This window comes from Anomaloglossus baeobatrachus, chromosome 6, assembly GCF_048569485.1.
Source record: "Anomaloglossus baeobatrachus isolate aAnoBae1 chromosome 6, aAnoBae1.hap1, whole genome shotgun sequence".
NCBI lineage: Eukaryota > Metazoa > Chordata > Amphibia > Anura > Aromobatidae > Anomaloglossus > Anomaloglossus baeobatrachus.
Genome location: NC_134358.1, coordinates 186,502,369 through 186,526,863, shown reverse-complemented (window position 1 = coordinate 186,526,863; position 24,495 = coordinate 186,502,369). Strand labels below are relative to the sequence as shown.

General features: G+C 42.0%; 1 protein-coding gene and 1 long non-coding RNA gene across 2 annotated transcripts; both read left to right on the top strand.

The window, feature by feature from the left end:
• The first annotated feature begins 12,296 nt into the window (after window positions 1-12,296).
• Window positions 12,297-19,336, top strand: LOC142244204 (uncharacterized). Its single transcript, XR_012724467.1, has 3 exons — window positions 12,297-12,335; window positions 16,972-17,022; window positions 19,261-19,336. It is a non-coding gene; the product is annotated as an uncharacterized LOC142244204 (long non-coding RNA).
• Window positions 19,337-19,347: 11 nt separating this feature from the next.
• Window positions 19,348-24,291, top strand: LOC142243857 (uncharacterized). Its single transcript, XM_075316062.1, has 6 exons — window positions 19,348-19,597; window positions 20,568-20,631; window positions 21,358-21,615; window positions 22,964-23,029; window positions 23,920-23,958; window positions 24,230-24,291. Exons 1-6 carry the CDS (start codon window positions 19,348-19,350, stop codon window positions 24,276-24,278), a joined length of 726 nt encoding a protein of 241 aa, XP_075172177.1. The 3' UTR covers window positions 24,279-24,291.
• The last annotated feature ends 204 nt before the right edge of the window (window positions 24,292-24,495 follow it).

Sequence of the window (24,495 nt, the reverse complement as noted above, 5' to 3'; positions counted from 1 at the left end):
CCACTGCAACACCTTGATTTTTTCCCTCTTAAACCAGGCCTTGGTTTTCTTGGCTGTGTGCTTTGGGTCGCTGTCTTGTTGGAAGATGAAATGACGACCCATCTTAAGATCCTTGATGGAGGAGCGGAGGTTCTTGGCCAAAATCTCCAGGTAGGCCATGCTATCCATCTTCCCATGGATGCGGACCAGATTGCCAGGCCCCTTGGCTGAGAAACAGCCCCACAGCATGATGCTGCCACCACCATGCTTGACTGTAGGGATGGTATTCTTGGGGTCGTATGCAGTGCCATCCAGTCTCCAAACGTCACGTGTGTGGTTGGCACCAAAGATCTCGATCTTGGTCTCATCAGACCAGAGAACCTTGAACGAGTCTGTCTCAGAGTCCTCCAAGTGATCATGAGCAAACTGTATACGAGCCTTGACATGACGCTTTGAAAGTAAAGGTACCTTACGGGCTCGTCTGGAACGAATACCATTGCGGTGGAGTACGTTACTTATGGTATTGACTGAAACCAATGTCCCCACTGCCATGAGATCTTCCCGGAGCTCCTTCCTTGTTGTCCTTGGGTTAGCCTTGACTCTTCGGACAAGCCTGGCCTCGGCACGGGAGGAAACTTTCAAAGGCTATCCAGGCCGTGGAAGGCTAACAGTAGTTCCATAAGCCTTCCACTTCCGGATGATGCTCCCAACAGTGGAGACAGGTAGGCCCAACTCCTTGGAAAGGGTTTTGTACCCCTTGCCAGCCTTGTGACCCTCTACGATCTTGTCTCTGATGGCTTTGGAATGCTCCTTTGTCTTTCCCATGTTGACCATGTATGAGTGCTGTTCACAAGTTTGGGGAGGGTCTTAATTAGTCAGAAAAGGCTGGAAAAAGAGATAATTAATCCAAACATGTGAAGCTCATTGTTCTTTGTGCCTGAAATACTTCTTAATACTTTAGGGGAACCAAACAGAATTCTGGTGGTTTGAGGGGTTGAATAATAAATGACCCTCTGAATAAACTTTTCACAATTTAAAAAAAAATAATAAAAAGAAATAACATTCTTTTTTGCTGCAGTGCATTTCACACTTCCAGGCTGATCTTCAGTCCAAATGTCACAATGTCAAGTTAATTCCGAATGTGTAAACCTGCTAAATCTGCAGGGGGTTGAATACTACTTGTAGGCACTGTATACATATATATATATATATATATATATATATATACACAGTATATACTCTGATCTCCCTTCCCCTTTGATATAGTAATATTTTTCATACTTTTTTGTTGGCATTGGAGATGATGTGTTCCAAAATTGTCTCTAGTGAACTTGAAAGCAGCAGAGCTAGAATGGCCCAAAGGTTAATTAATTAACCCCTTACTGTTTACTTATTACTTGGTGGGTTTACACCCCAGCCACAGATAGGATGGCCGAGCTGTCACTCACAATACTGACAGCTCAGCTTGCCCCTGACTCTATAGAGCTGTCACTCGCTCAGACCAGGACACAGTGAGCGGCCGGCAGAATCGTGACACAAGCACTTTTTCTGTCTTACTTACCAATGACTTTATCTTTTGGCAACGAAAATATATTGAACAGATATTATCTTTGCACCTTTCGGTCTGAGTGACTTACAGAACACATTTTTATTTGCATAACATTACATATACGAAGCATATTTATAGGTATCCTCCAATGAAATGTACAGTGCCTACAAGTAGTATTCAACCCCCTGCAGATTTAGAAGGTTTGATAAGATACAAATAAGTTAGAGCCTGCAAACTTCAAACAAGAGCAGAATTTATTAACAGATGCATAAATCTTACAAACCAACAAGTTATGTTGCTCAGTTAAATTTTAATAAATTTTCAACATAAAAGTGTGGGTCAATTATTATTCAATCCCTAGGTTTAATATTTTGTGGAATAACCCTTGCTTGCAATTACAGCTAATAATCGTCTTTTATAAGACCTGATCAGGCCGGCACAGGTCTCTGGAGTTATCTTGGCTCACTTCTCCATGCAGATCTTGTCCAAGTTATCTAGGTTTTTTGGGTGTCTCATGTGGACTTTAATCTTGAGCTCCTTCCACAAGTTTTCAATTGGGTTAAGGTCAGGAGACTGACTAGGCCACTGCAACACCTTGATTTTTTCCCTCTTAAACCAGGCCTTGGTTTTCTTGGCTGTGTGCTTTGGGTCGTTGTCTTGTTGGAAGATGAAATGACGACCCATCTTAAGATCCTTGATGGAGGAGCGCAGGTTCTTGGCCAAAATCTCCAGGTAGGCCGTGCTATCCATCTTCCCATGGATGCGGACCAGATGGCCAGCCCCTTGGCTGAGAAACAGCCCCACAGCATGATGCTGCCACCACCATGCTTGACTGTAGGGATGGTATTCTTGGGGTCGTATGCAGTGCAATCCAGTCTCCAAACGTCACGTGTGTGGTTGGCACCAAAGATCTCAATCTTGGTCTCATCAGACCAGAGAACCTTGAACCAGTCTGTCTCAGAGTCCTCCAAGTGATCATGAGCAAATTGTAGACGAGCCTTGACATGACGCTTTGAAAGTAAAGGTACCTTATGGGCTCGTCTGGAACAGAGACCATTGCAGTGGAGTACGTTACTTATGGTATTGACTGAAACCAATGTCCCCACTGCCATGAGATCTTCCCGGAGCTCCTTCTTTGTTGCCCTTGAGTTAGCCTCAACAAGCCTGGCCTCGGCACGGGTGGAAACTTTCAAAGGCTGTCCAGGCCGTGGAAGGCTAACAGTAGTTCCATAAGCCTTTCACTTCCGGATGCTGCTCCCAACAGTGGAGACAGGTAGGCCCAACTCCTTGGAAATGGTTTTGTACCCCTTGCCAGCCTTGTGACCCTCCACGATCTTGTCTCTGATGGCCTTGGAATGCTCATTTGTCTTTCCCATGTTGACCAAGTATGAGTGCTGTTCACAAGTTTGGGGAGGGTCTTAATTAGTCAGAAAAGGCTGGAAAAAGAGATAATTAATCCAAACGTGTGAAGCTCATTGTTCTTTGTGCCTGAAATACTTCTTAATACTTTAGGGGAACCAAACAGAATTTTGGTGGATTGAAAGGTTGAATAATAAATGACCCTCTGAATAAACTTTTCACAATTTAAAAAAAAAATAAAAAAAAGAAATAACATTCTTTTTTTCTGCAGTGCATTTCACACTTCCAGGCTGATCTACAGTCCAAATGTCACAATGCCAAGTTAATTCCGAATGTGTAAACCTGCTAAATCTGCAGGGGGTTGAATACTACTTGTAGGCACTGAAAACAGGAGAAAAACGAGTAGAACTGCTTCACAATATATGTATTTTATTTTTGTTATTATCTTACTTTATAAAAATCGATAAGAAAAAATACACATATATAAATGTAAATTCAATAATAAAGAGAATGAGGCCAAGAGGAGGGATGTTAAAAAGGCACAGACAAAACCTTCAAGGATACTTGTAAAGGGTACTATCATAAGACCACAAAATTGTCATAGAGATTATATCAGATAGGGTGAACAATAATACTGACTAACCCCTTCCTGTGTGCTGTCATGTACAAATATCACACTTGTATATAATTACAACAGTACAGCAAACTCACATAGAGAAAGAATCAAACAGGAAGGCATAAAGGATCTATTTAAGCCAGTTATGTGTCAACCATAACCTTTTAACGCCCAGAGCAGAAAGCCGCACATGTGTACATTTATTTCATCAAGCCTGCAACCACACCATCAGCAGACACCATTGATATATAACCCATTACACGTGTATAAGACAGGGGGTGTCAAAGGAGTCTGCCAGGCCGGCTACGTATCAACTACGGCATTTATCACCTAAAGTGAGAATCACATGTGCGTGCACTCAGCTTGAATAGGCATATGACAACTATATATAAAGTGGTTGTAAATGGAGTCCAGCCAATTGCAGTGTCCCTCACTACTAGTCATGTATCAGTACACTAGATCAGCATTGATCAAGATTTACCTCATACTGCTGCGGCAGAGGGAACACAACATTGGCAGGAACCCCATACATACCACAATGTGCAGTCAGCAAATAAAAAATCCAACCAGGAAGGTTTGTCAGGTGTGGAAGGGTTAAATCCCCCAAGAAACTCCGACGTACGTTTCACAGATAACCTAGCTTGTGCGCGGTTGCTTCATCAGGGAGTCACTCCCTGATGAAGCAACCGCGCACAAGCTAGGTTATCTATGAAACGTACGTCGGAGTTTCTTGGGGGATTTAACCCTTCCACACCTGACAAACCTTCCTGGTTGGATTTTTTATTTGCTGACTGCACATTGTGGTATGTATGGGGTTCCTGCCAATGTTGTGTTCCCTCTGCCGCAGCAGTATGAGGTAAATCTTGATCAATGCTGATCTAGTGTACTGATACACGACTAGTAGTGAGGGACACTGCAATTGGCTGGACTCCATTTACAACCACTTTATATATAGTTGTCATATGCCTATTCAAGCTGAGTGCACGCACATGTGATTCTCACTTTAGGTGATAAATGCCGTAGTTGATACGTAGCCGGCCTGGCAGACTCCTTTGACACCCCCTGTCTTATACACGTGTAATGGGTTATTTATCAATGGTGTCTGCTGATGGTGTGGTTGCAGGCCTGATGAAATAAATGTACACATGTGCGGCTTTCTGCTCTGGGCGTTAAAAGGTTATGGTTGACACATAACTGGCTTAAATAGATCCTTTATGCCTTCCTGTTTGATTCTTTCTCTATGTGAGTTTGCTGTACTGTTGTAATTATATACAAGTGTGATATTTGTACATGACAGCACACAGGAAGGGGTTAGTCAGTATTATTGTTCACCCTATCTGATATAATCTCTATGACAATTTTGTAGTCTTATGATAGTACCCTTTACAAGTATCCTTGAAGGTTTTGTCTGTGCCTTTTTAACATCCCTCCTCTTGGCCTCATTCTCTTTATTATTGAATTTACATTTATATATGTGTATTTTTTCTTATCGATTTTTATAAAGTAAGATAATAACAAAAATAAAATACATATATTGTGAAGCAGTTCTACTCGTTTTTCTCCTGTTTTCAATTCTATCTGTGAGTAGCTCCGACACACAATGCAGCATCCCAAGTGAGGGGCGGCTGCTGTGTGTCTCTAATGTATTGTTGGACCTCATGTATCCTACTTGTAGGCACTGTATGCTCCCCCCCATCTCATTGTAGATTGTAAGCTCTCACGAGCAGGGTTGTGTTTTTTCTTTTTTTTTTCCTCTAAATATTGTATTTCTATAACTGTTACTTGTTTGTATATGATCCTCCGGAATTGTAAAGCGCTGCGGAATATGTTGGCGCTATAGAAATAAAGATTATTATTATTATTATTAGTAGTATGCTGTATAGCATTATATAGCCTTATACTAGATGTACATATGACACATAGTATGAGAAACATTAACTTCTGCATATGCTTCATGTGGACATGTGAGCAGCCCACAGACTATAATAGGTATATTATTTACAAGTGAAAATTCCAGATAGAAAACTTATGTGACTGACAGAAGTCTGAACGACGTCTAAGGCTGTGCTTGTGTTAAAGAGGTTTAAGGGGGTGAGGAGGTCCTAGGACCGAGGAGACCTCAGACTGTTACACACCTCATTTTAAAACAATTGAAGTCTTTTCAGTATTACGATTTGTGTCAAATCAATTCAAAGGGAATCTAATTTTTTAGAAAAAAATTTGGCAAATTTGAATGTCAAACATTTATTTCATCTCTACTTGTTTCCATTCATTTTATTGCATCCCATATTGTTAATATTTGCCTTGTTTCAAGTTATTTAACCCCTTCGCAACCGAAGATTTACCTGACTTTGATGCGTGCTCACGTGCTGAGCCCACATGTTTCCCCACTCATGTCGGTACATCTGATCAGTTGACATGTACAACTATCAGACATGGATGGATCTCTGCTGTTAAATTATGGCAGCGTAATGTAACACGCACTAGCTGGCAGCGCACCATTCCCTGCTTCCATCGACATCACGGTGCCACCTCCCTGATGGGCATTTTGGTGTGCATGCGTTTTTCCAGGCTTCTATACTAATCATGTTTTAAGAAAGCACGCACATTGAAACGCGCGTTGCGGAGGTTGCACTGCTGCACAAGCCCAGGTATTTTACCCTGAGTGTTTTTTAAACTTTTTATGAACAGTTCACTTTGTGCTTGTGTATTTGCTGATTGATCATGATATAGTCACCAATACTACTTCTTGTACCTGAACTATTGCAATACCCTATATACTGTAACTTAATACTCTATGCTTTATCTATACTTTAAGTTTGCTCTGTTCATCCTTAGCTTCTTATACATGCTCATATATTTATCGTTGGCCTGTTTGTGCTTAGGTGCCATCTATTGGTTAGTCTGCTGTATATCACCGCTGTCCACTGCTTTTTAAATGCCCTTTCATGTTTTAACATATTTCAATAAAGTTAATTTTAACTCACAGCTCGTCTTCATGCGCATTTTTTCTAAATGTTTATATAAATTGTTGTTTTGGGCAAGACTTATGTCATTATACATTGGTATATAGAAATAATAATATTTCATGAATACCGAGCATCACTGACATTTTTTGGAGATCTTTTAAGGTGCAAGTCATGCCTTTGGTTAGGCTGCCTGTCAAACCAGGACCCGTCTGCAGGGGAGATAGAGACAAAGACTCAAATCATTTCATCAATGGTCTTTTACTGAACGTTAGGAAAAGTTCTTTCAGCAGAAATGATATGGTGGGCACAACACTTAAGCACGTATTCTTAAATACAATTCACTTTAAGGCACACTTCTACCTTAACCTCTTCCATATCCATTAGGTTCTCTTATGATACTGGTCCTTGCTCCTCCATCTGGCCTAGCATCACAATCCTGCATGTTAGAGTCATTAGGTCCCCGTTGGCTCGTGGCTCTCCCACGCATAGAGAGTTGTCCACTAACGATTCAACCATCAACCAGAGTGCACAGACGTGACACCTCGTCTCATGTCTGTTATTGTACCGACCTCTTTGCACAGGTCTATGCTAAACATCCTCCTAGAGGACTCGTAGCAATGGAGTCAGTACACTATTGGCCAGGGAAGACACTCCCGCTGACCTGCCGTGTGTCCGTCCGATAACAGTAAAGTATCTTTAGGGCCCAGGGCCTGGAGTAGTGTATAGTGTGACAGAGGGGGTTCTCTATTTGTCTGCACTCCTCGAGTCCTTCCCGGATTCCCTAATCTCACCAGTCACAGTCAGGCGATAATGGCTGAAATTGCCACAAACTACCCACCAGTTGCAGCCTAGGTATTTTGTGGAGCTGCACATATAGACCTGTCACTCGTCCTACACTACACTGCCCTGAAAGAGTCTATCCTCTTTTCCTAGAGACTGGCTCCTCCGCTTGTGGGCTATTTCCACAGCTTAACTCCTTCCTATTCCTCTGACTCTACAAGCACTAGCTAAACCAGCCACTAGATGGCAGCATTTCCCACAAACTTTATCATTTACATTCTTACATTACTCTATGTATGAAAACTTGACTTTACATTAAATTGCAACATCATATTATTACAGTGTGGTTCGTGTGTTCAGGGGCAGGAACATACGAGCTCAGCTCACCCTCTTACAAGTGTGCGGTCCAGGTGTCTGTTTTTACCATCAGTTTTCATCATTGTTTTTCACAGATGGATAAATAAAAAATAAATAAAAAAAAATAAATGATAAAGATTCTCCTATACTTTTCAATGTTAAATACAGACAGTACGTAGATAGCACATGGACGCCATCTGTGTGCTGTATGAGTTTTTTTCTGACCCCTTGTCTTATATTGCCACTGGAGAAATACAGACAGCCCCATAGACTGAAATGGAAATGTATTGTATATGTGAAAGGCATGGACAGAACACGTACATTATCTAAATGGGATAGTCAGCTGTAGGGACCACAAGGATCTATACCGAGACCAGTGGGGACCACAAGGATCTATACCGGGAGCAGTGGGGACCACAAGGATCTATACCAGGAGCAGTGGGGACTACAAGGACCTATACCGGGAGCAGTGGGGACCACAAGGATCTATACCGGGAGCAGTGGGGACCACAAGGATCTATACCGGGAGCAGTGGGGACCACCAAGATCTATACCGGGAGCAGTGGGGACCACTAGGATCTATACCGGGAGCAGTGGGGACCACAAGGATCTATACCGAGACCAGTGGGGACCACAAGGATCTATACTGGGAGCAGTGGGGTCCACAAGGATCTATACCAGGAGCAGTGGGGACCACAAGGATCTATACCGGGAGCAGTGGGGACCACAAGGATCTATACCAGGAGCAGTGGGGACCACAAGGATCTATACCGGGAGCAGTGGGGACCACAAGGATCTATATCGGGAGCAGTGGGGACTACAAGGACCTATACCGGGAGTAGTGGGAATTACAAGAATCTGTGTTTAGGACAATCAATTATTGTTAATCTTTTTATTAATGACCTTGTGGATGGGATTAAGAGTAAAGTGTCAGTCTTTGCTGATGACACAAAACTATGTAAAATATTAAAACAGTGTATTACAAAAGTGTCTGGATATTATATCTACATGGGCAAACACCTGGCAGACGAGGTTCAATGTTGCTAAATGTAGAGTCATGCACCTAGATGGGAGTAATCCTACTGCGGCATATACATTCAATGGAAAAATAATAGGGATTACAGAGCAGGAGAAGGACTAGGCTATGCTGGTTACTCGTAAGCTGATCAGCAGCTCTCAATGTCAGGCAGCAGCTGCAAAAGCAAACAAGATTTTAGAGTGCATAAAAAGTGTATACAATGCATTATCACACCTCTAAAAAAATCCCATGTAAGGCCACATCTAGAATATGGGATACAGTTTTGGAAGCCACATTTTAAAAAGGATATTGGGAAACTAGGGTCCATTCAAAGACATCAACTAGATTATGACACGGGATGAGGTGAGATATTGGAAAAGTTGGGCTTGTTTAGCTTAGAAAAAACGTATCAGAGGAGAGGTGATTTATATGTATGGTCAATACATAGGACTGACACATGACTTAAGGGGGCTTTACACGCTGCGACATCGCTAATGCGGAGTCGTTGGGGTCACGGAATTTGTGACGCACATCCGGCCGCATTAGCGATGTTGCTGCGTGTGACACCGATGAGCGATTTTGCATCGTTGCAAAAACATGCAAAATCGCTCATCGGTGTCCATTCTTGATTATCGTTACTGCAGCAGTAACGATGTAGTTCGTCGCTCCTGCGGTAGCACACATCGCCATGTGTGACGCCGCAGGAACGAGGAAGCTCTCCTTACCTGCCTCCCGGCCGCTATGCGGAAGGAAGGAGGTGGGCGGGATGTTACGTCCCGCTCATCTCCGCCCCTCCGCTGCTATTGGGCGGCCGCTCCGTGACGTCGCTGTGATGCCGCACGGACCGCCCCCTTAGAAAGAAGGCGGTTCGCCGGTCACAGCGACGTCGCCGGGTAGGTAAGTATGTGTGACAGGTCTGGGCGATGTTGTGCGGCACGGGCAGCGATTTGCCCGTGTCGCGCAACAGATGGGGGCGGGTACCCACGCTAGCGATATCGGGACGGATATCGCAGTGTGTAAAGCGGCCTTTACTCTTTTCAAGGACCTTGCATTCCTTATGTGTGGAGGAAAGGTGATTTCAGAAGCTAAATAGGAATGGGTTTTTTACAGTTAGAGCAGTCAGACTATGGAAAGCCCAAACACAAGTCATAGTAATGTCAGATATTATATCAGTATTTAAAAAGGGCCGGATGTTTTTATGACAACAAAAGGCATTGTAAGTAATCTAGAGAAAGAAAATGTATAACTGGTGGAGGAAGGTTGATCTTGATGGAGCTATCTCTTTTTTTATTCTATGTAACTATGACTGAAATGGTAAAAAAATGCTCTATATTTAAGGTCACAAATAATTGTTTCCATGATGGTTTGATAGACCATGTTATGTATACTGGATTGGTTGTCAGTTGCTGCGACCACTGCTGGTTATGAGGTGACGGAATGTTGTGACATCACGATGACATTATATCAGCAACCGCCGCACGGAACTCCTTTGAGGGTTTGAAGTTAGTGGAGAGCGAGTATGACTTATATTAGCTCCTGATTTATGTCCTATTATATCTCTTGTGTCTGTTGCTTCTCATTTCCCTATATGTGTCTGTGATTTTTTATCTATTATCTTTCTATCCATCTATTCTAAAGGGCAGTTAGACAGGGCTGGTGGGATATGTCCTATGGGGGCACCAACAAGCCTCTACTGGGCTAATGCAGCAAATTTAATTTTCACTCTAGAGGGACACGATCTATCTATCTATTATTTATCTATCTATCTATCCCATCTATCTATTATCTATCTATCTATCTATCTAATTATCTATCTATTATCTATCTAGATATCTAGCTATTAACAATCTATCTATCTATTATCTATCTATATATTATCTATCTATTATCTATCTATCTATCTATTAACTATCTATCTATCAACTATCTATCTATCTATTATCTATCTATTATCTATCTATCAACTATCTATCATCTATCTATCTATTATCTATCTATCTATATCTATCTATTATCTATCTATTATCTATCTATTATCTATCTATTTTCTATCTATTAACTATCTATTTATCATCTATCTATATCTATTATCTATCTATATTTCTATTATCTATCTATCTATTATCTATTATCTATCTAGCTATCTATCTATCTATTAACAATCTATCTATTATCTATCTATATATTATATATCTATTATCTATCTATCTATTAACTATCTATCTATCTATTATCTATCTATTATCTAGGTATATCTATTATCTATCTATCTATTATCTATCTATTATCTATCTATTATCTATCTATCTATCTATCTATTGTCTATCTATGTATTATCTATCTATCTATTATCTATCTGTATATCTATTTATCTATCTATCTATCTATCTATCTATCTTTCAATCCCCCCAACTCTTTTGCAATGTGTCCATCCATTGATGAGAACAATGTTATGTATAAATTAGGTATAATTAGGAATATGGAAATAATCGCCATAAATCTGTATCATCAATTTCAGTATAACTGAACCTTATATTCGCCTCTTCTTAAATCCTTTATGTTCTGTTCCTTTCTTCTCTATAACTGACTCTTTTTTTCCCTTTCACGCTTCAGAAATATCAAAATAGGAATTTGATTTCCTGAACTATAAATACAATTTCTTCTTTCATTCTTTTTTTGATAATTTTAGGTTTTTATTGTGAGCGAGAGAGATGGTTATTAGTGAAAAAAGGTAAGTGCATGTGTATCCCAAATGTACAATTTTTCTGATAGACCGGGGCCACTTTCTGGTAGAGAGTCACCTTCTATATCACCCATAATCTCCTGCAATGTTCCTTCCCATAGGGGAAACATTTTAAGGGGTGGTCCAGCACCTCAAATGTATTTTCTTACTATCAATCCTTACCCCCTAACCAGTTTTGTAATTATCGTTATTACACAATTCTCTACACTATTCTCTATCTAAGCCCTAAAAATGTTTTTATGGCACTTCCTGTGACTTTTCGTTTAAGAAGAGTCTGAAACGTGACGTCTCAGGAGGCTGGGGCTGCGGTCACCCCCCTCCTGGAACAATAGGTTACGAGGGGGCAGCGCTGCAGTTACTTACTGTTTGTTACATTGCCGTCACCTCTGAGGACGTCCTGGATCCATGTTGTTGGATGCTGGGATATGAGTGCAGACAGCGCTTAGATGCTGTTCCTCTCCCAGATACAGATGTGTGGCTGGAGCCTCATTTAAATTTTGGAATATTCAGCCATAAGGGAGATTTCATCTTACAATACACCAGAACCTGGGAAATAAAAGATGTGCAGTTTTATGTAACGCAAAGCTCCTAATACACATTACAATTGGGGTCTCTATTCTATAACTGCTCCCTACTGATCATAGAACCATCCAGTCACCATTGATGATCTTCTCTTATCAGCTATGGAGCAGATACAATCAGTTCTCATTGTCTTCTTTACTTCTTATTAGGATGAATAATATATCAGAGGAGGAAGAGGAGGACTATCCTGATGACATGTATGTATCATATAATTGGGATTGAGTGTCCTATATTCTCCCAGGAGATGTCTGCATGGGTTACATTAAGGCTCAATAGTAAAATGTATCTTCCATTTTTATGTGTAATATTGTTAATTGTTTTTTTCTTTGCCTTTTCTTTAATAGCTGGATAGAGAGAGTGAGAAACAGGAAGCCGAGATACCGGTATTGATCTTTCTTGTTCTTCTTACCTCATTAATATTGGATAGTATGTGCACCCGGGGGGGGGATTAATATTATTAACAACAGGTTCCCTGTTTTTGTTATGAAGCCACGCCCATATAAGAAACACGCCCATTTGGATGCCACACCCATCTTGTTAGCCACACCCATTTTCACACACTTTCCTCAACCAACAAAATTCAAGTAATAGCAGCTAAAAGTATCAGCGCTTTCCCCTTCTTACCCCACTGATATCCTCATGTATAGTCTCATTGCCTCCTGCCAAGTACAAGATGTTCCCATCAAACTATCAGTCACTTCTTACTATGGTGAATGGTATTAAATACGTTTTTCTATAAATTTTCAACATTAGTACTAAAGAAATTCCGGGTTGCCTCTGACCATCAGTAATCTATGGGGCCTCTGAGAAAGTTCTCAGAACGAAGCTCCATAGGAATCGATGGGCGTCGTGGGACATTACTCTTTGGATTACGTCGGAACTTCCAGGATTTATTTTTTTAATAAATTGGTGAACGAGGGAGTGTGGGGGAGTGTTTATTAAAATAATCTTTTTTTCCCTGTGTCTATTCTGTGTTTATTTTTAACTCTACTACTGCCGGGTTGGTAATGGGGATGTCTGATAGACGCCTCTCCTCTACTAACACTAGGAGTCGATCACAGCTCAAAATTCACACCCCAAACGTATTAAGCCCCATGCGCACTCTGCAGTTTTTGATACGTTTTTGGTGCAGCTTGTAGTGATCTTTTAGTCCTCACAAACTGCGTGCTTTTCCTTCCCCAGCAAAGTCTATGAGATTTCAGATTTGCTGTGCGCACATTGCTTTTTTTTTGCCTGCATTTTTGTGGTATAGAGAGAATGGCTGCACACCAGTGACAGTGCAAGGGGAATAAATGTAAAGCCAAAACTGCTGTATGAATACTGGCATGAAAAATACAATAGCTATATGTGAAAATAAAAATATGACAATGATATCTGCATAACTGCCATGAACTTAACAATAAAGAGAAATTTAGCTATTGAAGTGATCAATACAACAGAGCTCCAACACCTCGTCACAGTATTCTCTTACATTTTCACATCTAGCTATTGTTCATGCCAGTATTCATACAGCAGTTTCTGCTTTACATTTATTCCCCTTGCACTGTCACTGGTGTGCAGGTCTTCTCTCTATATAGGGAAGTTTTTTAGGGTTTTTGCACCCAGTTCAGACTTAAGGGCGCTTTACACGCTACAATATCGTTAATGTTTGGTCGCCGGGGTCAAGTTGTTAGTGACGCACATCCGGCGTCATTAACGATATCGCAGCGTGTAATGCTTACCAGCGACCTTAGGCGACCTCAAAAATGGTGAAAATCATTCACCATGGAGAGGTCGTCCCAAAGTAAAAAAATCGGTAAGGGTTGTTTAGCGCTGTGGTTCATCGCTCATGCGGCACCACACACTATGTGTGACACCGCATGACCGAGGAACGTCTCCTTACCTGCCGCCGGCCCCAATGAGGAAGGAAGGAGGTGGGCGGAATGTTACGTTCTGCTCATCTCTGCCCCTCTGCTTTGATTGGCCGGCCGCTTAGTGACGTTGCGGTGACGTCGCTGTGATGCCGAACGTCCCTCCCCCTTGAAGGAGGGATTGTTCGGCAGTCACAGCGACGCCGCTGACCAGGTAAGTATGTGTGACGCTGTGTAGCGATAATGTTTGCTACGGCAGCGATCACAAACAATCGCATGCGCGACGGGGGCGGGTACTTACACGGTCGCTGTCGCTAGAAATTGCTAGCGATATCGTTACCGTATAAAGCCCCCTTTAGAATGGTGTTCCAGACATTATTTCTTAATTGCATTTTTGTGGTGACCACAAAAATGCAGCATGTCAATTCTTTTTGTCAATTCTTTTTGTGTTTTTCCCTGCGTTTTCAGCCATTGAAAAATACATAAAAAATGCATCATAAGCATACCAAAACCGCATGCGTTTTTTTTGCCACAAGATGCAGGTTTTTTCCCGCAGGGTGCATTCTTATGGTTACAACAAAAGTGCAACGTGCGGTCATACGCTAGCCCGTATTGCCACTCCACCAGTGCAATCTGGAGAGCTGGGCAAAGCACCAGAATTGACGTATCTAATAGATGTCCCCCATCCTGGGCCTGTATGTCCCTCCTTCTGTACCGTTATGTCACTCTTCTCAGTTTCCATGTTGTCCATTCTGGGTCCTTATGTTCCCCTTCCTGGTTCCCGATTTACTCCATCCTAGTCCCACATGTGGCCTATCCTGGACCCTTGTGTCCCCCATCCTAGGCCACTATGTCCCCCATCCTGGGCATACATGTCCCCAATCTTGGACCCTTATGTCCCTCATCTTGGGCTTGTATATCCCCTCATTCTAGGCTCCCATGTCCTCCATCCTGGGCCATTATGTTCCCCATCCTAGGCCCGAATGTCCTCATCCAGGATCTTTATATTCTCCATCCTGGCCATTATGTCCCTTTCCTGGTCCATTATGTCCTTCATCCTTGTCCTCTAAATCCACATCCTGGGCACATATGTCCTCCATCCTGACCCCTATGTTCCTCATCATGGGCCCTTATGACCTCCATCCTAGGCCTGTATGACTCCCATCCTGTGCCCATATGTTCTCCATCCTGGTCCCCTATGTCCCTCATCCTGGGCCCTTATGACCCCCATCCGAGTCCCTTATGCCCCCCCTTCCTGATTTCCTATATCCTCCATCCTGGTACCTTATATCCCTCATTTTGGGCACTTATGTTCCCCATCCTAAGCCCTTATTTCCCCCTTCCTGAGCCCCTATGTCATCTATCTTGGTCCCCTATGTACTCCATCCTAGTCCCACATGCCCCCCATCCTGGACTATGGTGTTCCTCATCATGGGACATTATGTCCCCTATCCTGGGCCTCCATGTCCCCCCTTCTGGTACCCCATGTCTTCCATCCTGGTCCCTTATGTCCCACGTCCTGGTCCCTTATATGCTCCATTTTGGTCTGTTATGTCCCCAATCCTGACCCTGTATGTCACTTATTCTGGGTCTGTATGTCCCCCTTCCTGGACCCCTATGTTCTCTACCCTGGTCTAATATGTCCCTCATTCTGGGCCCTTATGTCCCCTTTCCTGGTCCCCTATGTCCTCCATCCTTTGCCCCTGTGTCCCTCATGCTGGGTCCTTATGACCCCCATTCTAGGAACCTATTTCCTCTTTCCTGGTCCCCTATGTTTTCCATCGTGGCCCCCTATGTCTCTCATCCTGGGCCCTTATGTTTCCCATCCTAGACTCTTATTTCCCCCTTTCTAGTCCCCTATGTCCTCCAGTCTGGAACTGTATGTCCATCATCCTGAGTCCATATGTCCCCCATCCTAGGCCCTTATGTCACCCATTTTGGGCCCGTATTTCCCCATCTTATGCCCCCATGTCTCCCATCCTGGGCCCATATATTCTCCATCCTTATCCCCTATGTCCCTTATCCTGTCCCTTTATATCCCCTATCATGGTCTCCAATGTCCTCCATCCTTGTCTCCTATGTCCCCAATTTTGGCCCCCATGTCCTCCATTCTGGTCCCATCTTCTTGCCCCTTATATCCTCCATCCTGGGCCTGTATTTCACAATCTTACACCCATATGTCCCTTACCTTGGGCCTTTATGTGACCCATCTTTAGCCCTTAAGTCTTCCATCCTGGATCCAAATGTCCCCCATTCCTACGCCATATGTTCCTTATCCTGGACTCTTATGTGTCCCATCCTGGTCCCCATATATGCTGCTTTAGGGGCCCGTATGTCTCTCATTTTCCTCCTGTATATCCTCAGTCCTGTTTTTTTTGTCTTCAGTCCTGGGCCCCTATTTGGCAACATTAAAAATAAAGGTTCTTCTTACGTTTCTCCTCATTCACAGTGCCCCTTTTTGCTCTATGTGCAATGTGGACAAGGCCATGTGTTGGCGATGTGCACGCCAACGTCAGCTGCCAGCCTCTGATAAGCCAGTGGCCATTTTAACTATTGCATTGCATGAAGCTTGTGCTTCTTTTGCACTGAAATCCATTTCAACTGAATATGTGTCCAAGAATGCACATTCAGTTGAAACTGGTGGGTCCCCGGTCTTCAGCACTGGATTGGTGCACTGCTTTTTGCTGGTTCAGGCAACTGACAGTCATTTTAACAACCAGTAAGTACCGGCTGAATCCCAGCTCTCTGTAACAATATGGGGTAGAATACATAGTGATGGCATCATGACATTGCCTCCATCACTTATCAGCATTTACAAGGTTTCCATATGAAGGATGAAATTTAAGTAATAGAGAATTGAGACTACGTTGAATTCGTCATACTGTTGCTCATCCCTTTACGTGATAAGATAACAATGAGGTCATGAGTGAAATACAGTAATGCTGTAAATTTACCCGGATTTCTGCCCGACCAACTGTTGTCTTGGAGTTCTAGAATAAAGGACAATCATCCTGTGCAGTACAATCTATGTGAGTGTAGAGCTGTATAGATTCTGGAGGTTATGTCGATGCTGTTATCTGACAGACAGATTATATAGAGAATATTTCTAGAGTCTTCATATGAGCCAAGGTGTTAGTGATTCTAACAACAGCTGTATGTTCTATTATAGGCGTTATAAATTTCGGAAATCGTCCCGCCGTCCTTCTCTGAAGACAATACCGTAAGTTGGTGTAATAAACAGAAATATTGTAAGAGGATCCCCAATATAACCTATTTCCTAAATCAATGTATCTATAAGGGAAAATGATGTAATAAGTAGGAAATTCATGAGGATTTCACATACCACAATGTCACTGAGCCACCATCAGCAAACACAGGGCCACTCATGTATAAACACTCTACTCTGGAGACAGTCTCATTATGGTCCATCACAGCCAATCAGAATACAGATTGCAGCATTCCAGATTCCTTTAAAATTAGTTAATCTGATTGGTTGCTGTGAGTAATATGGACGCTTTTTCTTAGAGCACTTTTTATGGAGCATGCCTGGGAGTTTTATGAAATCATATATATCTTCCACACACAGTCCACCAAACATGGCAGAGACTGGAGTTAAAATTCAGCCCTGGCATTTAAAAGCACACAGGCCCATGCCGACTCTGTCCTCTTCCACAGATTGGGGTCTTTAATGCTTCAATTACTCTGCCTGCGGGAAATCAAGGATTACTACTACCTATTATTCCAATAATACCGCTATATAAGATTTAATAATTTTAATATTGCAATATAACAGACAAGAAAAAACAAAGCCAGAGCTGATAATAAAGGGGCACAATTATAAAAGAAAACCAAAAGTAGAAAGAACCCCAATAAAAATTAACTTTTAATAATTGTCTGTGAAAGTCAGATGACCAACAAACCCTAGTAGTGAGGACAGGTGACGAAGACTGCTGAAAATCACAGCAATAATTAAATATACAATAGAAAGGGAATACACTGGCCCTAGTAGGACCTATACGTATTCCTACCTAGCAATGGAGGGTATGATGCCCTAGGTTTGTGGCGCCCCCATTCACTGTCAGGAATTCCCTAATTCACCCTGCACCCCAATGTAAAGTGTGCCAACAATTATTAGAAATAACAATAATACAGGACCAAAAATTACACCCAGACAAGTATAACCAAAACAATTTATGCCCTTAATAATAAATAGTTACTTATCTGGAAAACGGGGTTCAGAAATTAGATACCTTGAATGGTAGTCCCTAGATACACCAATCAGGGTATCTAATTTCTGAACCCCATTTTTTAAGATAAGTAACTATTCATTATTAAAGGGAACCTGTCACCAGGTTTTTCTCTTATGGGTTATGACCCCCATCAGTGATCCCTTTTATACAGCACTCAAAAATACTGTATATAAGAGCCCAGGCCTCTCTGTATAATGTAAAAAACAGCTTTATAATACTCACCTAGGGGGCAGTCTTGTTCAATGGGTGTCGCTGGTCTCGGTACGGTGCCTCCTCCATCTTGTGGAGCGTGCTTTCAATCTAAGTCCCCTGGGCCCTGTTTTATCCTCACCTTCCGTCGCCTTAATCCTTTTCCACTGGTGCTTCAGTCGTTCTACTCTTAAAAGTGACTTGCCGGTGACCTGGAGGGCACTCTTCAATGCATCTCTATGGGAGCCTCTTTCTGGCCTCGTTCTGGCTCTCATAGATGCCTGTAATGTAGCTTCTGACTTCCAGCTAGTGAGAAGCTACGGGCACAAGATGGCACCATGGACTGGTGTGGCGTCGGTAAAGTATTAAAACGTTGGAAGGTGACTATAAGACGGGGGTAGGGTGGAACCCTGTGCCTCCTTATAATACTAATTGCTTTGTGCAGCCTTTAATAATTCTCCCCATGACCCCTTATAATAATGATTACAGACCTACTTCTAAAAATACAAAGACTCCTGTGCATTGTTTTATTAATAATAATAATAATTCCTCCTGTGTTCTTCCTATAATGATATTTCCCCAGTGCGTCTTCTTATAACCCCCCTACTGTGCCTCCTTATAGTATTGCAGCACCTGCACAGTTATTTTGCCAATTTTCCATGGTTCCCATAGAGTATGATGCCCCCCATACAGAATGATGTTCCCACACTCCTCTGTTGAGGACAATGTGGGAGGACCGTCATACTTTGGGTCATCCTGAAGATGATGGTACTGCTAATAGAGTTGCAATTGATGCTGCACACGCCAGGACTGGCCCATCTGGTATTTGACAGAATTACCTGATGGCCAGTCCGGCCCTGAATGGCAGCCTCTATTATGCTATTGGTATCTGCAGGATAACAGGGATGACGGATAGAAATGCAGAACTTTTCAGAAAAATGTATCATATAAAATGAGTAATTATAAGAATGGTAGTTTCTGAGAGTCGTTATATAGAGTCTATGTTATGTGTATATTAGTGAGGAAGTGGAAGGAGAAAATGACGGTGTGGAAACAATCCACCTGAGACCAGCCAGGAAGGAGAAGACCAGAATGTAAGTAGAGAGATGGTGAGAATATCACGTACTCGCCAACATTCAACATCTGGAGACTCCAGGAAAAAGTTACCTAGAGACACATCTATAGCAGTTGTGTTCAGTCAGGTAACTTTCTCCGGAGACTTCCTAAGCATCAATTCTTCTAACCAGAGCGGCATTTGCTTATTTCAGGCGCTTTGGAAGAGCTGTGAAAATCGCGTGGGAAAGAAGAGAGAGACTGCCGTAAGTAATCCCCGACCTTCAATGGTTGAAGTCCTCAGTAATTTTTCACTATAAGGGGTACTTTACACGCTGCGATATCGCTAGCAATTGCTAGCAATGTCAAGCGCGATAGCACTCGCCCCCGTCGTACGGCCGATATGTGGTGATTGCTGCCGTAGCAAACATTATCGCTATGGCAGCGTCACACGCACATACTTGTTCAGCGACGTCACTGTGACTGCCGAACAATCTCTCCCTCAAGGGGGAGGTGCGTTCGGCGTCACCGCGCCGTCACCACGACGTCACTAAGCGACCACCCAATAGAAGCGGAGGGGCGGGGATGAGCGGGATGTAACATCTCGCCCACCTCCTTCCTTTCTCATTGCCGCGGCCGCAGGTAAGGTGAGATTCCTTGTTTCTGCGGTGTCACATGTAGCGATGTGTGCTGCCGCAGGAACGACGAACAACATCGTACCTGCAGCAGCAACGATAATTGGGAATAGGGGGGCATGTCACCAATTAGCGATTTTGCATGTTTTTGCAACGATTCAAAATCGCTCATAGGTGTCACACGCAACGACATCGCTAACGCAGCCGAATGTGCGTCACAAATTCCGTGACCCCAAAGACATCGCTTTAGCGATGTCGTAGCATGTAAAGCGGCCTTAAGACATAGCTACAAACAGTGGAGTAACTTCAACATCTGAGGTCCCACACTACCTGTTATACTGATCCCGATGTGACTGCGACCCCTGCACTCCCTATAGCTATGTGTAAATGGTCGTCTCTCCCCGGCCTCCGCGCACTGGTACAATCCCTGATTTACAAAACCCAAACAAATGACAGCACAGACACCATAACATTTACATCTTATTCCATCCACACACTATGGAGTCTGGTGCCGGTTGTTTCTTCCTAATTACTCCCTATAGCTGCGCCCCTGAGTTACACTAATTGTCATAGCATTTATTAACGAGACACCCTATATACATGGGGCTTTCTGTAAGTGTCACTGGCTCTAACAAAAGCTACATTTTCATATAGGCCAACGAGAGAAGTAAAGGAAGCCTGGTCTAGCACGGAGTGCATCAGGTAAGTCACTAGGACTGTCACTGCATTTATTGATGCATTGTTTATGATTTTTCCCCATTGTTTGATTTTTTTTGGTGCAGAGGTGAAGCCGCTTTTTTAAGTGTTTTATAGTACAGAAAAGCTTTGATTCTGCACTAAAAAAGTAACTGTAGTTATGTGCATGTGTTTTAGCCTCCATATTGAAGCCTCTAGAGAAAAAAGCACCAAAACCGCACAGTTCAGCGGTGACTTTAGACGGACACTGGGTGAGGTTTTCACTAAATCACATCCAATTTATTTGTAGAAAATAATTTTTTTGTAAAAAAACAAGCTGAAAAAAACGCTGCATTTATGCTACATGTGAACATGGCCTGTGCGGTTTTGGTGCTTATTTTCTCTATAAGCTTCTAGATGGAGCCTGAAAAAAAGCAGGTAAAATAAAAAAACGCAGAGCGGCGCTGATCTGTCCACTATTTACTATACAAGAGGCAGCGTTCTTGGGCTCAGCAGCGTCACCTGCTTTAGCTGTGCAGAACTGTGCGCTATCCTATAGAATTCTAAATTCATCAGAAAAATATCACCTACTCATGAATGGTGGATTTATCTCCACTGGGGTGGTACTCAATTGAGGCATATTTCTCGTTATGTTTTTCCAAAATCACAGCAAAGACCATTACAATAAACGCACTATCATTGCAATGTGTGTACACGTTCTAACCCTCTCTTATAATGGATTATGTTTTTTAGTGCTGAGGAGACAGAAGAGATAGAAGAAACACAAGAGAAGACCACCATCATAGATATTAGCGAGGAAAACATCAAGGAGGAAAACATAAGGGAGGTTAACATCAAGGAGGAAAACATCAAGGAGGATACCATCAAGGAGGATAACATCAAGGAGGAAAATATCAAGGAGGATAACATCAAGGAGGATAACATCAAGGAGGATAACATCAGGGAGGATAACATCAGGGAGGATAACATCAAGGAGGATAACATCAGACCGTAAGTAAAGAGATAGTGAGATATACAGATATATAGGGTGTATACAGCTGTGGATGTGTAATGTACTGCATTTTTTATGCGTGAAGAGCCCCCTTTAGTTACACTAATTGTCATAGCATTTATTAACGAAACGCTCTACATACATGGCTCTTTCTGTAAGGGTCACTGGCTCTAACAAAAGCTACATTTCCATGTAGGCCAACGAGAGAAGTAAAGGAAGCCTGGTTGAGCACGGAGTCCATCAGGTAAGTCACTAGAACGGTCATTGCATTTATTGATGCATTTTTTATGCTTTCCCCCCTTATTTGATGCGTTTTTTTTGCAGATGTGAAGCCGCGTTTTTAACTGTTTTTATAGTACAAAAAGCTTTGATTCTGCAGTAAAAAAGTAACTGCAGTTTTTTCCATGCCTTTTAGGTTCCATATTGAAGCCTCTAGAGAAAAAAAGCACCAAAACCGCACAGTTCAGTGGCGTCTTTAGACGGACACTGTGTGAGGTTTTCATTGAATCACATCCACTTATTCTTGGATGGTTAAACAAAGCAGAATTTTTGTGCAAAAAAACAAGCGGGAAAAAACGCAGCATTTATGCTACATGTGATCACGGCCTAAATGTCCAAGCAAAGTGGATGTGATTTCATGAATTCCGCGCCTGAATGTTCGCCTAAACCTATACGAGCAAGTAGGTCATAGGAAACTGAATAAAATTATACCGTAATATCTGCGGTCTGATGTCTTATTATAACAATAATAATCATTTTTATTTCTATAGCGCCATCATAGTCCACAGCACTTTACATTTCAATCTTATTCCAGAGAAAGCCACGTTTGCTTAATATGTAAATAAGCTCTTAAGATCTGGCCAGACACAGATCTCCCTGAGAATCTACCTGGAGAGCTTAATTTAAATAACATGGGTGTTACTGGTGTGAAACATCTAATGACTGACAGTCTGCTCTCCTAAGATACATGACTCACACTGGTAGCGCCTCCTTTTATTGAAAATAAGCTCTGGATAGAGATCTGTGTCCAGCCCATAACTATTACCAGCTTATTGACATATTAAGAAAATGTGGACTTTTCTGAAATAAGACATTGGATCGCAGATATCAAGGTATCATTTTATTCAACTTCCTATAATGTACATGCCCATGTAGCTGACTTAGGAGGGTTGATTCAACTGATAATTTTCCTTTAACTCATTGCATCCTTTTAGGAGACACACCATATAGATGATATTTTCTGATATTTTAAGTATCTGTGTTTCAAATCACTGTATATATTGTCATATACTTATCAGAATGATAATGTGAAGTGTCTAAATGTCAATTTGTCTGGATTTTTTTAAGAAACAAATGTAAATGGTGGATACCTAAATGCTTGAGGAGAAGAAGCAGGAGCAGTGTCAGAAACATGTAAGTATTTTAACCCGTTCTCCCAAAGGATGTGTCCTTATGTCCTAACTGCTCTCTTCCAGATGTAAAATTATACAATGGTTTTTCCCAGTAGTTACAAGGCCGAAGATCTGTCCTCATGCAGCGAATGTGAAAGCGCTATTGATACAATGAGTTATTACCATAATTTTCATACTATATACTGTATGAGCCCTCCCGTAGTTCTCCTAAATACAATATGTGAGCCCCTACATAGCTCATCTATAGAGTATGAGCCCCCACATAGTGTCCTGTGTACATTATGAACCCCCCACATAGACTGCTATATACAGTATGAGCCCCCAAATACCTCTACTAGATAGAGTAGGAGCCCCAATATAGCCCCAACATAGCCCTCCTATATACAGTATGAGCACCCACATAGCTCTTCAATCTACAATTACACATGTCATATATATATATATATATATATATATATATATACAGTCTATATAAAGAAAACACATACTCACCCTGCTCCCATTTCCCCGCTGCTGCGCTCTGCTTTTGTCTTTTTGTCTCCAGTGCACTGACTCTCTGCACAGCAGGCACAATGATGTGATGTCATCGCCTCTGCTGTCTCAATTGCACTTGGTGATTGGTGGAAGGAGGAGCCATTGGCTTTGTCCTCCAATGTATTCAGCACTATCTGCATCCTGGGGATGAAGAGAGCGGTGACACTGGGACGTTGGCGGTGGAGGGAATGGTGCAGGCCGCACTTTGCCCAGGTCTGATCTATATCATGTGGAGATGTATATGAAACACGTCAGACATTCTGCTCATTGTCTGTGTCGCTATAGGACTAGGATTTGTTCCTCATTATTAATTTGCTTGCTATTTACTTGTTATAATTTCTTTTATTTCTCCAGCAGCAAAAAGGACAGCAAAGAGACAGAGAGCCGTCCACAAAAGTAAGGAAAAGTTTCCCCTGTTGTTGTAAATAACATTTTGTTAGACTGAGGCTCATAATATAATTAGATATATTTGTGTCTTCCCATTATTTCTCTATTCTATATTGTATATATTTAACGGAAGAAACCAATATTTCACTGTCTATCTATTCTCCCCATAGTGAGAGAAAAGTATTTCCCTTTTCAGTTCCCGACTTCTAAACTCACTATCTCTACCGTCCTTCCTTTTCCATTTTAAACACTTTTTACCAATTGTTTGTCTTCCTTTTAGGCTCTTCAGATTATTTTCATGCTGCATCAGCAAAAGCGTGACAGAATGAAAAAAGAAAAAAAGTAAGTATTTTTTAATTTTTTTATTGAAAGATTTTAAGATTTACGAGTTCTTTTCAGTATTATCTTATAAATATGTAGTATAAGCCCCTCCTGTATACAGCATGAGTCCCCACATAGCTCCTATACACAGTATGAGCCCTCACATAGCCCTGATATCAGTATGAGTCTGCCCATTGCTCCTTTACACAGTATGAGCCCTTTCAT

Bases quoted from the DNA above. Each gene is read 5' to 3' on its own strand.
- LOC142243857 (XM_075316062.1), top strand. From the start codon at position 19,348: ATGGTGAGAATATCACGTACTCGCCAACATTCAACATCTGGAGACTCC. The intron at 23,030-23,919 runs GTAAGTATTTTA...TTTCTCCAGCAG, and splicing joins AGGAGCAGTGTCAGAAACAT to CAAAAAGGACAGCAAAGAGA. The intron at 23,959-24,229 runs GTAAGGAAAAGT...TCTTCCTTTTAG, and splicing joins ACAGAGAGCCGTCCACAAAA to GCTCTTCAGATTATTTTCAT.